Here is a 13733-nt window from a genome sequence, read left to right as displayed (position 1 = left end):
AGAAATTAATTTAATGAAAGTTAGTAGTAGGCATTTAATCTGTTAAACATCTGTGTAACTGTCAGGTTCAATCCCATTGTATAACTGTAATGAGTGTTACGTGAAGATAATTGAAGTACGAGTTACTATGACGGTGGGAATTTGTGTTAAACATATTTCGAAGTAGGCAGAAATTGCCATTCACGGATTGTTTGATTATTATCATCAATAAAATACCATCCATCTAATACGTAAGTACAGCGTCAAATAGTTTGTGATACAAATAGCCAAAAAGATAAAACACAACCTTATTCCAATGTAACAAAGACGTATTGCAAACTCTTTGCGGCTACTTTGGGCGTTACGAACTATTTTTTTTGACACTGACTATACCCTCAAATTACATAATGAACATCACAGCTAGTTTGGAAAGTGTATTGGATCACTCCAATTGGGTGTAATTTATGAAATAACCTTTAAACCAGAAGAACATCAAACTCCGAAGCTATTAAAAAACCATGTTAGGGAAAACAACAGTTTTATTAAAATAGAAATAATAGGCAACACTTAAAAGTAAGAAATAAAATTAACAACAACAAACATACAACTCGATCACACAGCAGTCACACATCAGTCAGCAACAAGGCAACAAGGTACAACAGCAACCCGCAGGTACAACAACATTTAAATGCTGTAAAAAAATAAATGCTACAACATTTTAAATGCTTTCACTTTTTGAAGCACTCTTTTAAATCTAAGTGAATCCTAATTCTGTATTAAAACATTCTGTTTAATTTCTTTGAATTTGGTAGAGACAGATTTGTTTTAATGAAGAGTTAAGTTTAGTTCTTCGATTTAAAAAAGTGCCACAACTTTTACAATGACTCAACTTAGATCTTGTGGGATCCCTTCTTGGTGTGGATGATGGTTTCGTAAACAGGCACCTTGAAAGGCACAGGCTTTTCTACAGGCACAATGATGTGCTTGATCACCTCAAAAGGCACCTCTTTGATTTTAGGCACGTGAACGGTTTTCTCTACTGGGTACGGGACTGACTTCTCCACAGGGATGGACACTTCTTTGATGATGGGGATGACGACGGCCTTAGGGACGGGCACTTGAATTGGGACTGGGTGGGGTACAGGGATCAGGACTGGCTGGTTAATTTTGAACTCTACGTTCTTGGGTACAGGGACGACAATTTCTTTATAGTGCTTGATGGGCTCGGGGTTTTCTTCTTCCACGTGCTGGTGGACGGGGTAGGAGTGGGCCTTGAAGTCGTGGCCTCCGAAGCTATGACCGCCAAGGTCATCGTGTCCTCCTTCAGAACCGCCAAAGTCATAGCCTCCAGAGTAGTCGCTCGGTTGGAACTGAAACAAAGAGGAATATGGATTAAATTCACTGTAATTAACGTTTTAAACTTAAACTTGCTGATAACTATATTATGAGGCGAGGCGAACTTTTCTTAGAAGTCCGTTGCGACTTGGTTTGGAATTTATGAATTCAGGTTTATTTGTTTCAGTAGGTAATTTTCATCTTTGAGTAGCTAATTAAAAGTTGGATGTTAGACATAATCGATAGAATAACTAATTATGCTCGTAGCAGTATCTACTTTATCAACATAAAACTTAAAATTGAAATATTCAAACGTGCGGCCTATACAAAATTCATGAAACTAAAAGTTTTTCAATTTAAAACTGCATAAAGCTGCTATGCATGGTGTGACCTAATACTTCCATCGTCACATCAAAACCATCAAGTGGCGTTGCAACAGAATAAAATTAAACGTTTTTGTTGCCGGAACGCCGTTTCGCGCCAATTTAATAACGGTAAAACGAGTTGGCGGCAAAAAAGCAAAATGGCGGGCGACAGTGGCTCCGCTCGCGTTTTGTTTGCATTTTTTTGCTTTTTTAACTTTCATTAACATTTTATTTCCGTTTGGCGAGATTATTCAATAGGTTCCGTAATATCAGACTCGGTTTTATTTTCTGTATTCGATTCGTTACACTTTTTAGCTTGCATAATGATAATATTGGTGTTAGTGTAAGGTGAGGCGCGTATTACGTCAGAATGAGAAAAAAGTTTAAAGCTTTTTACGGTCTATTTCATTACCCTCTATTCTAAAGTATAAAAATGCAATCAAATTGTATTTACTTTAGAAGAAGGAATTGGATTGAAAAAGCTCATCATCTCAATTTATTTTGTTATTTAAAATAACAAAGTCTATGCATTCAATTTGAATATTGCCAAGAGTCATCATCTAATCTGCTGCTAGATTAAAGAACTGAATAAAAACACAGCTATTTTCAAGGTAATTTCCTTGCTTTACCATTTACCCTTGCATTTCTTTTCCCTTTAAATATTTTCTTTCACCGGTAAATTGAATTTCTGTTGGACTGCAATACGTTTAAAAAATATTTTGTATACAAAGTTTTTGCCCGCGGTTACTAATGCAAGCTTTATCAACTTTCTTAAATCTAGATCTATGAGAGTCGACTTTATAGATGTTGTCAAAAGTCGAAAAGTACAAAAACAAATTGATTACTTTTTCCTTTTAAATAAAGCCGCGAAGCTGTCGGTGGTCTTGGTGTGTAGAGTCCTTAAGGGAAACATCAGGCTTCCAATGAGCTATCGTTTTTATACTTAACAGTTGGCACCCCTGGCGATTGACAGGACCTTACTCTACAGTGGCGCCATCTTGATGAGTGCAAATGCGATAGTCCTCCTACCACTTTAGCGCTCACCAGTTGGTGCCACTGTCTTTGCTACTAGCAAGTGACAGGACCTTACTCTACAGTGGCGCCAACTGGTGAGCGCTAAAACGATAGCCCTCATTGAGTAAATGGCTCAACTGACAGTCGCATTACTTCAACTTTTTCCATTTTGCTAACGATCCGGAACTGTTCATAGTTTAACGTGGTAATCCTCTACAAACTACACCTCCACCGCAGTGCAGATGCCCCCAAATCGCATTATATTTCGTTACGAATAGTAATGTGTAGATATCGAGTCTAAATTCAGTGAAAACATCGATAGATTTCTTACATTGTAAACTTTCGGTCAAAAAACGAAATCAAAATGGTTAATAAGAGTTAGATTTAGCATTATAAAAATGTCTTGGTAACTTTTACAGCAGCACATATAGTTTTTTAATTTGTTAATTTGAAAAAGTTGTTGATAAGATGACTTTAGTGAAAATACACCTAGCTTGTTCACTTTATTACTCTTCAATTCATCTTTTACAGTGAGATTGAGAATAATCTTGTCTCATCTAAAAATATGACAAATATCAGACATTTTGTTTGACTGGTCCTCGAATTTGATGTGTTTCCTAAATACTATCCAAAGTTCGAGTAACTATTATATCGATATTCTTATAACAGCATTCCCAACGAACCACATAAAAGTAAAATTCAGATTAACCGACCATCCCCCACCACTAGTCAGAGCTGAAACCCAGCAGCCACCTGGAATCTCCTTTATAATAAAAAAATATAAGACCCTCACATCGTAACCTCCCTTTATGGGCTTTTATATTTTCTCTTAGCAAAAAACATTGCGATTTTAGTGTCTGGGGTTCCGTAGGCGGCAGATTGAGACGGATCGCGTGAGGGCACCCGTTTACTGGTGATTTACTGAGATCTGGATGAAGGTTGAAAGGAAGGAATAGTGATATATCTTCAAACTAGAGCTCTAATTTTGCACGTAAGCACTCAAGTTAGAAATTGCTTGGTAAGTATTTAGGCACGACGTGAATTCTTAAAGGATGAGTTATGCCTTCTTTTAAATAATAATGTGCAAATTGGACAACGAAACGTTACAAATTCATATTCTTTATTAGTATGCGTCCCAAATATAGCTTGCCCTATAGCAAAAATATGGTGAGTGACCATCGACATGTAAATCAAAAGAAGTATTTATTTAGCTTCTAAACTGACTCCTTTTACTTATTCTAAAACCAAACATCTACGAGTATGTAAAAAGTAAGCCCAACTGTAAATGCTATTGATAAAATAAAGTCTTGCACGATACCAAGAAGATTATTTAGACTCAATATGGCATTCCACATAAATTATGCCAGTTTTACATTCCAATGCATTCCATTTTTCTTTCCAGTCGTTTTGGCATACTCCAATACCTCCATTGAACTGCAGATTAAATAAGCGACTATGAAAACCAGCGGAACAGAAATATGACTGATTTAAAGCGAAGACCAGCAGACTCAATAGACTTCCCTGCATATTTAAATGAGCAAATTGTCAATAGAAAATAATAAATACTAAGACACGACTTCTTTAAATCACTGCTTTCTGGCTAACGGTAACCTGAAGGTAAGGTAAAATGTCCATCGTTGACAAATTTTTAATTTACATCATCATCATCGTCATTATTTTTATTTAATGAAAGTCCACTGCTGGACTAGCAAGGCAAGAGCGCCAAAGAGCATCTCCTGCTTTTTTCACCCAGCAGGGGCAGCTTCTTGAAGTCTTTGATTCATATCGACTTTGATATTTTATTTAAATAAATATCCTTGGACATTTAACACTGCGCTTCTAGTCCCAAACTAAGCAAAGCTTGTACTATGGGTACTAGACAACGGATATAAACATACTTAAATACTTTTTTTTTGTAAATACATACATATTATACATAGAAAAACACCCGGTCCAATACAAACAAATATGTTCATGCACACAAATGTTTGTACTGTGCGGGAATCGAACCCGCTACCTTCGGGATAGTAGTCCGTTTCGAACCACTACACCAAACGGCCGACTATGTCTCAACTATATTTGAATTATATCATCATCTTCAAGTCATTCAGTGTTTTCCAGAGGCTAACGGAGGTTTTGACCCACATTACCCACGCTTCCATGGCCAGACCAGAATTGTAATAATCTGCGATAACATTTAGATAGTTTTAAATAGAGTAGAGTCTATGCGGTCACATTGTCTGTAGAAACGCAAACATCCTGAGTTTTACAGAATTTCTATTTACACCCAATACTGCAGCGGGGGATGTAATTAAACCTCTTGAGCTTTCCCATTTGAGCTTTGATTCCACCGGCATTTTGCGGGGACTTTCATTTGAGTTTATTTTTCAGTGAATAGAGGTGAGATATTCCTAGTTAGTTAGAGGATTCAGTGAATAATTACAACGGAAAATGGTTCTTAAATGTAAATAAGGCATAAAGTGTGATCCTGGAAATAGAGGCGTCATGATTCCAGTCGTTAAGCAGAAGTAGTGCTAGATGACTCCATCTTTGTGAATTAAAGCCTTGATTGATTTCTGCAGAATACCTTTTTAGGCGGTGTAAAAGCGTTTCTTGAAAGCCTACTTACAGAAAATATATAAGTATTAAGAGATTTTTATGAGTTTCATGGTCGATATTCTGCACCAGGCAGGATAGAAGCTCTGATACCGATTTCCTTACATTAACTTCTTCTAAGCCCTATCTACAATATTGAACTGTACCTGATTGGTCAATGATAGTCTAACCTCGCTACATGACCTTGTATTTCTCAAAATACCTTCAAAAAATCTTCGTCACAAGGTAACTTCTTAGGTGTAGAAAAAAGTTTTCCTATCACTTACCAAGTTAAATATCAATTACAAATTGCGAGTCTGGAAACTTTAGCTGTGCTTTAGCGTTAAATTCAGGTTAAGTTACGGAGTTCTTTGAACTGCGTGTCCATTTATAGAATCAGTGTTACTCATTAAAACTTTGGTTTCCATGCAATAGAACCCAAGTAAGTTAATTAGTGATTAACACTTGTATTTGAATTAGAACTAACTTATTTCACACGTAGATAGGTACCAAAATCTCTAGTAGTGTATGCCTTTATTATGAAACTCGATTCAAACTTGAGAACAAATTCAAGTGCTCAGTTTTGGAACTTATCTAGAATTTAGCATAAGTGCAGATTTATGTCTTATTTTCAGAGTCGGTTTCGGTTTCAGTTTCAGTCAACGAATAGAGTTTTTACAGTAAAAATTAACCCCAGACACTTTAGTAGGATTAGGCTTAGGGTTTTTGCATTTAAGATGCTAACTTATCACAATTTTCAAATTTAAAAAAGTGAGTTCAATTACCCTCAGAGGCAGACTTTTCAAGTCTTAATACAAATTGTTGATTATTTATAAACTTATCTGACGGAACCACAGGTAATAACACCGCCTCTAGCCTCCCCAGTTTTTTTCCAAAGACCTGAAGGCAAGTGTGCGTACGGATTCCCACTGAATTTTTAATGTTTCTGCGAAATCTTGCTTTTATAGCCCAACATCAAAGGCTGAATTAAAAAACACGCAGAGGGAACTATTCTGGCAACACTCGTTAGCTTTGTAGAGCCGTCTCTATTGTTTTCGTTCATTAGGTCGCGCCAGTCTTTGGTATACGCAATTAAAATTGTTTTTGAAGCAAACAGAATGGTAACTTTTGTCTCTCGTTATTTGTTCAGTGCGATCCATAGCAATACTATTTTTAAACTACTTTTTGAGAAATTCTTTCGACCTACGTTTTTAATTGGACTTAAGTTAAAAATTTCAGTCAAAACTGAACTTTGGAAATTATCTTACTTTCTTACACTTTGTGTAAAATACAAGATCAGTATGTACGAGATCGTTAACAATCAGTAGATTTTTGAACAACTAACTCAAAATTAGAGTAGGATTTTTTTTACTAAAATCCACTGTTACTCTAACTCCTCACCTACTAAACCATGTCCGCATTTTGAAATTAATTAACGACCGAACTCCGATCCCATTATCAGTGGCTTATTTATACCCTTCGTAAATATTGAATTGTTATTACGTTGACATGTTACATTGTCGAACGGTTCCCAAATAGCTCCCTCGCCACTCGTCGTATTGAGACGATTCGAAAGGGAATAAGGGGCTCACTCCTCATCCATTTACTTGATCTACAGGATCTACGTCATTGAGGCTTATACTGTAAACCTTATTTGTTTTGGCCTTTGTTTAATAATTGACGATAGACATGTTGAATTGTTCGCGTAGGTGCGATGTCTTTCTATGTAGAGTTACTTTCCAAGGTGAGAGTGAATAGGCATTTTTACAAGAACTAACAATTACCACTATTAATGGTCAATTTTCAAACAGGGTATGTACCACCCTAGACTGCATCTCACTTAATATCAGGTGTGGTTGCCTGAAAAACCTGCATCAAATAATATAATTCCTGCCTTGATCTGTATCAAAAATACTATGGACCAATTTACTAAGGTTATAGGATAGATTAAGGTTTTTGTGGTTCTATCAGTATGAAAAGCCCAACGGGATTCGATCCAGCAACTTCTGAATGCGTCCAGAAATGAACCACTAAGCCCTGATCTTGACCTGATTTTTTCCCGCCGATATCATCTATAATAACCTATCTTTATGACGTCAGCAAACATACCTGTTGGTCCTGCTGTTGGATCTGGTACTGCTGCATCTGCTGCTGCATTTCGGGATAGAAGCTCCATTGCTGTTGCTGAGCTGATGCTGACGCTGACGCTACCGCGACAAGTGCGCTGACGATCTGGAAAATGTATGGTATTGTTTTAACGCAGTCAACAAACGGGTTTCGATTCTAGTAAATCAAGTAATATGAAAGATCCACTCTTTGGTAGTTTTATCGAATTTGAAATAAGTTTAACTTTGTTATGGCATTGTTTTTTAGGATTTGAATGAATAAAAACTACGTATGTAAAGTACAACTATTTACTCGTAGTAGTTGTATCTTTAGTAGAGTTCATTTTAGTGTCAGTAACATATAAAGAAAGCAAACGAAAACTTATTGTGATTGAATTAGTAAATTCATAAATCTTATATTCCATAATGACCGAAAGAAAAATAAAATTATTTTGAAATCTGTCAAAACACTGGCCATTTTCGCTATTTTCCGCCTAAATAAAAACTAAACTGGCGTGAAAAACTGACACAGACTAAAAATATTTCGCGGGCTTTTCTGAAAAAAGGAAAAATTCACAGAATAAAACAGGCCAGTCACACAATCGCGCGGCTGTTACACAATATCGGAGTGTTGGAACGCGTATACCGTATCACTCGTCAAGTCGTCACTCAAAATCATAGAGAAATAAATCACTAGATGAATGTCATGAAGACTGTAATAAAGACGAATTTCCTACGAATTATCTAGTAAACAGGGTATTATGCCATGTGGATGTTCTAACTTATTGGCTTTTGAAAATAAAACTTTTTTTTTTCAAGTTACCACTAAATATCCTCTTTTGTAAAGTCGAATCACTCATCATAATCAGACACAATAGTCCAGTCAATGAATGCCTTAACGACGGTGTAGAGAGAAATCCGTGGAACACAATTTCTGACCTCGGGACTTTATTTAGCCTAGTTAGGTGGTGAACATAGCAAAAGTCCCCGCCCTTAGCCCTTGAGCCAGCGGGGAGAGGGGGGTTTAAAGGTACCACTTTTCGGTTTTTCGCTTAATCCTCGGAAACTATGCGTCCTAGTGACATGACTACTATGAACCAAAAAAAGCTTATTCAATTTGCTACAGGTGAGACCGTCAAGTTTTTCTATATCTTGTATAGTTTTTGCGGCATCTGCTCTAGAAAGTCCCCTCCCTGGAACTAGGCTTAACATGCTCCCGCATGTCTAGAATGATTGCTCAATGTTGATTTAGTTGATTTTCTCCTGATGGGAACATGTAAGACAAAAATAAAATTTCCAATATTGCAGACCTTCTAGAGCAGATGCCGCGAAAACTATACAATTTATAGAAAAACTTGACTATCTCACCTGTAGAAAATTGAATATGCTTTTTTTGGTTCATAGTAGTCATGTCACTAGGACGCATAGTTTTCGAGGATTAAGAGAAAAACCCGAAAAGTGGCAACTTTAAACCCCCCTCACCCCGCCGGCTCAAGGGCCAAGGGCGGGGACTTTTGCTATGTTCACCTCCTAACTAGTCTAAATAAAGTCCTGAAGTCAGAAATTGTGTTCTACAGTTTTCCATCTATAATGCTTTATTGACTGGACTACAATCCATTTTTGTTGCGAAATAGCTACACGTTACTTCATAATCTTGCTATCGCAAAATAGAGCCTTTTTTTTGACCATACAAAAACTACTTTCTATTCGTTCTGAATTTACATGTTGCACAGACGCATCTAGTAATTTACGTCAGCCGTCACGCGTATCGGGATCAGTTCCGGAATTGTTTCACTTGATTTTTTCTTTTTTTTAGTCGGGCAACCACTCGCTGCCTCGACTTTTATGTTCTATTTTTGAACGGTGGCTAACAAGCAAATATGTGACTACCTTCACAAATATTTAAACATTGCATGCTCTGCGTGCTTTTTAATATCTTACTAGAGCCGTAATTGAGCAATACAGCCAAATAATTTGAGGTGGCAATAGCCCAGCTTTGTCAGTATTGAACTGCTGATTAAAAGGTCAGTGCAAATCCCTCATCCGCTGGGGTACAGTGGTGAACCCACTCCTATAGTTTAAAACAATAAAATACGATTAAAACAATTAATCAAAAAATTCCCGCCAAAACAACGACCTTCCATCGGGGGCAAAAATCTAGCGAGCGCGACCGCGACATTTCTCGCGCGTTCGGTTTTTACGAAACATTAAACAAGTGTCAAACGACGCCGCACGCGCGCGGTCAGATACGCCGCCATTATGGAGTTAGGGTCACCGTGATAGTATGAAAATATGGGATAAATCAATTAATTGTCTAACAAGAATGAGACTCCCACTTGACTGTTGCTATTGTTTGAATTCCCTCCCAAAGTAGTGGTATCCAAGGAAAAGCGATGCATGCGATGTTTACCTTAAATTAATTGTACATTAGTTATTACCACTTTGGCTGTATGTATGCTGTGTAAGCATCAATGTAACAATTTCTGGTAAACCAAATAAAATAAAAAACTCCAGATAAATTATTATTAAAAAAGCCTTTTTAAAAACAAACTTTTATCATGGCCATCTTCTGGCTCCATTCGTCAGATAAGAACCGCCTCGATGTCATCCAAGACCGGATTGTCCGGAGTAATTATAAAGACAAATCAAATGAGCCCAAACTCGACATGATTTCATTTGAAACAAATACCTATCTTTATTTGCACTGTGTGGAAGACATGCAAGAAAAAACTGCTATATAACTATCCACAAATTTTCAAAACCATCGTCACCCTACCATTTATTGTATAGGTTTTTGAGTAATGGCACAGAACAATCCTAATAAATAGCTGTAACTGGCGCCATAACGAGATGTGTACTCGGTATCAGTAGCAACACTAACGCTGAGTTGCACCACCTAACTTTGACCGTAACTATAACGATAACTGGCGATTTTGTATGGAGTTTGACAGATTTTAGATGTTTGTTAAAAGTCAAAGTAAGATGGTGCAACCCAGCCTTACAGTAGCGTTAACGATGCGAATCCACTGCTCTTTTCTCACAAAGGATTTTGTTTTTGCTTAATGTAGAGTAAATAAATGCTTTCTTGATACTAAAAACTTATTAAGCACAAACGAACTAGGTATCTTCTTTATTAGTAAAAACTGAACAAAAATCAAGTACCTAAACAATATTCATGAGAAAAAGCTTATAACTTTATCTAATTTCCATAAAATATTACGTTCATTGAGATAGAGACAATTTTTTTTTCTATACATATACCTACTTTTTTTCATATAAGTATCTCAAAAGTAAACAGTCTATGAAATAGGTAGAATTATTTTTTTAGTGTTTATTTAATCATACAAATTGTACTTTACCCGAATTAACTACACCTACATTAAACAACTATGAATTTAACAGCTTAAAAGACCTGAAAATAGCTGCAATTTTCTCTCGGAACACACGAAATCATATTCGCACCGATACCGCTGGTCTATCGAACGCCGCTGAGCTGTTAATCTGGGCTATAAATAACGACAGAAGCTGACTCCGCTGGCTACATACGTGCTGTAAGTCACAGCTAGGGTTCTTTGTTGGGAAACACACGGTAAGATATTGCGAGCGGGGATGCTGCGTCTAAAACGTTTCAAATTCATAACGGTTAAAAAATAGATTTTGTTTCATGATTAAGTGGCAAGAAACAAAACAAACATGCATGAAATTTTTAACTGACTACACCTTCGTTGATGAAACTTGCCCGTCATTAATAACTAAAGTAATTTTTACTTGTTTTAACTAAAGTAAAATGGCTTTCAATCAAAAAAATATTACTACCCTCTAAAGTTTGAGTAGTCTATTAGTAAAACAGTCAAATAGACCTATAGTTATGTTTGTTTGTGATTATTTAATAATTACTTTTTCTTACAATAAAATAAACATTTTTGGCACAAAGCGACAAAGAATTCATTAGTCGTTAAATCGTGCTTGTAGCACTGTATAATATTTTTATAATCCCTACTAATATTATAAATGCGAAAGTAACTCTGTCTGTCTGTCTGTCTGTTACGCTTTCACGCCTAAACCACTGAACTAATTTTGATGAAATTTGGCATAGAGATAGTTTGAATTCCGGGAACGGACATAGGATAGTTTTTATCCCGGTTTTTGAAACAGGGACGCGCGCGATAAAGTTTTTCTGTGACAGAAAAAATTCCACGCGGGCGAAGCCGCGGGCGGAAAGCTAGTTAGGGAATAAAACTAAAGCACCACTAAAGATTATACTGTATACGTTACTACTGTTGTATTACGACAGTGCTTACTTCCGGTTCCCAGCAGATGAATCATTACGTCACTGTTAACTCGCACTTACAGTTTTATCTCTATCACGTTCCGGCGGTCTTAAAGGGCCCGCTCGTAAAGTCCTCCCGTGTGTTTACAACTTCATAAACCTTTTTACAGTTGGCCACCACCCGGATAGCCACTTAATGCATTGTTGTTTGCAACTTCGTTATTTATAACGGTTATTAACGGTACACCATGAAATAACGTTAAAATATTTATTAGTTAAATTGCCGCAGTACTGAGTAATGAAACGTAAACAAATACGCTTAAAGTTTGTAAATGAACGGAAAAAGACAATGCCGGAAATTGGCGTCTTTTTTTTTTCGCGCGGCCATCGACTAAACCTTGTTTTTTGATTACAAAATAGTGTAATAAACCAAACTTACTATGACATGTATACCTCTAAACTCAGTCTGAACTGAGTTACGAGCATCAGAAGTTTGATGATTTTCATACTAGATTTGCTGTTTGCGCGCAAGTTTTGTAAGAAATTGCAACAAAATAATGACATTGTATGTGTAAACAAACAATACCATCCATTAAAGGCTCCAGACATCAGTATGCAGCAGAATCAGAGCAAATAAAAAAATAACGCAATATTTTGTTACAATTTCTTGGAAAACTTGCGCGCAAAAAGCAAATCTAGTATGAAAATCATTAAACTTCTAATGCTCGTAACTCAGTTCAGACTGAGTTTAGAGGTATACATGCCATAGTAAGTTTGGTTCATTACACTGTTTTGTAATCAAAAAACAAAGTTTGGTCGATGGCCGCGCGAAAAAAAAAAGACGCCACCTTCCATACAAAATCTGGCATTGCCATTTCATTGAAAACTGTTATTTTAGTAATATTTACTGGCCTATTTGTTATTTTAATTGTGTGCTTACATTGTCACACATTTAAGCATCAAAATATTGGTTTTAATGTTATACGTGATGCCATAACGAAAGGATAAGGAGTTTTCACTTCAAAAGCACTAAAACTAAGATTTGAACAAATATTTGCACTCACATAAAATTGCACTGCACACATTTTGTTGTCTCTTTCAAGTCACGGATAGTTGTGATGTCACAATAAAATTGCGTGCCATTTTTATACTAGTGACAGGGCGTTCGAATTTCAAATGTTTGAGTGCTTACTTGCCGCCTTTTTCGTTTTGCTCCATATTAGATACCAGTCTAACTTGGTCCACGTTATTTTGCTTTAGACGAAGTGAGACAGATCTGTCTCATCTGGCTACGTTATATCACTGCCAGAACCGGGCGCTTCTAATTTCAAACGATACTTTTAGAACTGCTGTACATTGACCAGTTTGTAACGAAAATAAATTCTCAGTCAATGTAAAACCAGCAATGTATTAAATGTAAGATGATGTGACAGGCACTGCGGAAGTTCTAGTTCCGTAGTACGAGTTGTTCTTTTTATCCGTTGTCGTTTTTCACGTTTTGGCGCGAAAGGTAATTGAATGAACTCCAAAGCGATGATGTGTTATCTGATTGATGTAAATGGAGCAGATGTGTGTGGAATACGTAACAGTGAAATATTACGTGATATTAGTTTTTCGGCACAATTATTACATACCTAATGTGGTTGGTTTCAACCTTCACCGACCGTTGTTATTTTTAAAAAAAGAAAAAAGAATCGCTCTACATTCGGGCATTCGTCCATTGTTTTTTTCTTTCTTAAATCTGCACTGGAAAATCGGATCCCCATGAAGTTATGATAAATGAGCACTGAGCAGTTTGTTATTATTAGTTCAGAAAAAGTCAAGAATATAGTGAAAAAAAACTCTAAGTATCCGATTCAAAAAAGGCAAAGGATGATGGGCATATTGGGCGTTAAACCAACAGAAACAAAAAGTATACTAAATTAAAGCTTAATACTAGTACTTCATTTCATAGTATGACAACAACCCTGAAATACGCGGGGATACGGAGATAGAGGTCGTTGAATATGCAAAGTTTCCATAGTATTTCACATCACATTGGGGTAATAAAAATTGTATTAGGTCAATTAG

The 13733-nt window shown here is 36.4% G+C and overlaps 1 protein-coding gene across 1 annotated transcript; it reads right to left on the bottom strand.

The window, feature by feature from the left end:
* Positions 1-520: 520 nt before the first annotated feature.
* On the bottom strand, positions 521-12796 carry LOC114355746 (MAGE-like protein 2). The gene is made up of 3 exons (XM_028308749.1): positions 12728-12796; positions 7398-7520; positions 521-1349 (listed from the first exon to the last, which is right to left on the bottom strand). The coding sequence occupies exons 1-3, from the start codon at positions 12746-12748 to the stop codon at positions 870-872; spliced, it is 624 nt and encodes a 207-aa protein (XP_028164550.1). The 5' UTR covers positions 12749-12796; the 3' UTR covers positions 521-869.
* Positions 12797-13733: the final 937 nt, after the last annotated feature.

This window comes from Ostrinia furnacalis, unplaced genomic scaffold, assembly GCF_004193835.3.
Source record: "Ostrinia furnacalis isolate ACB-3 unplaced genomic scaffold, ASM419383v2 OfSCF2491, whole genome shotgun sequence".
NCBI classification, from domain to species: domain Eukaryota; kingdom Metazoa; phylum Arthropoda; class Insecta; order Lepidoptera; family Crambidae; genus Ostrinia; species Ostrinia furnacalis.
This window is presented reverse-complemented; position numbering and strand designations above follow the sequence as displayed.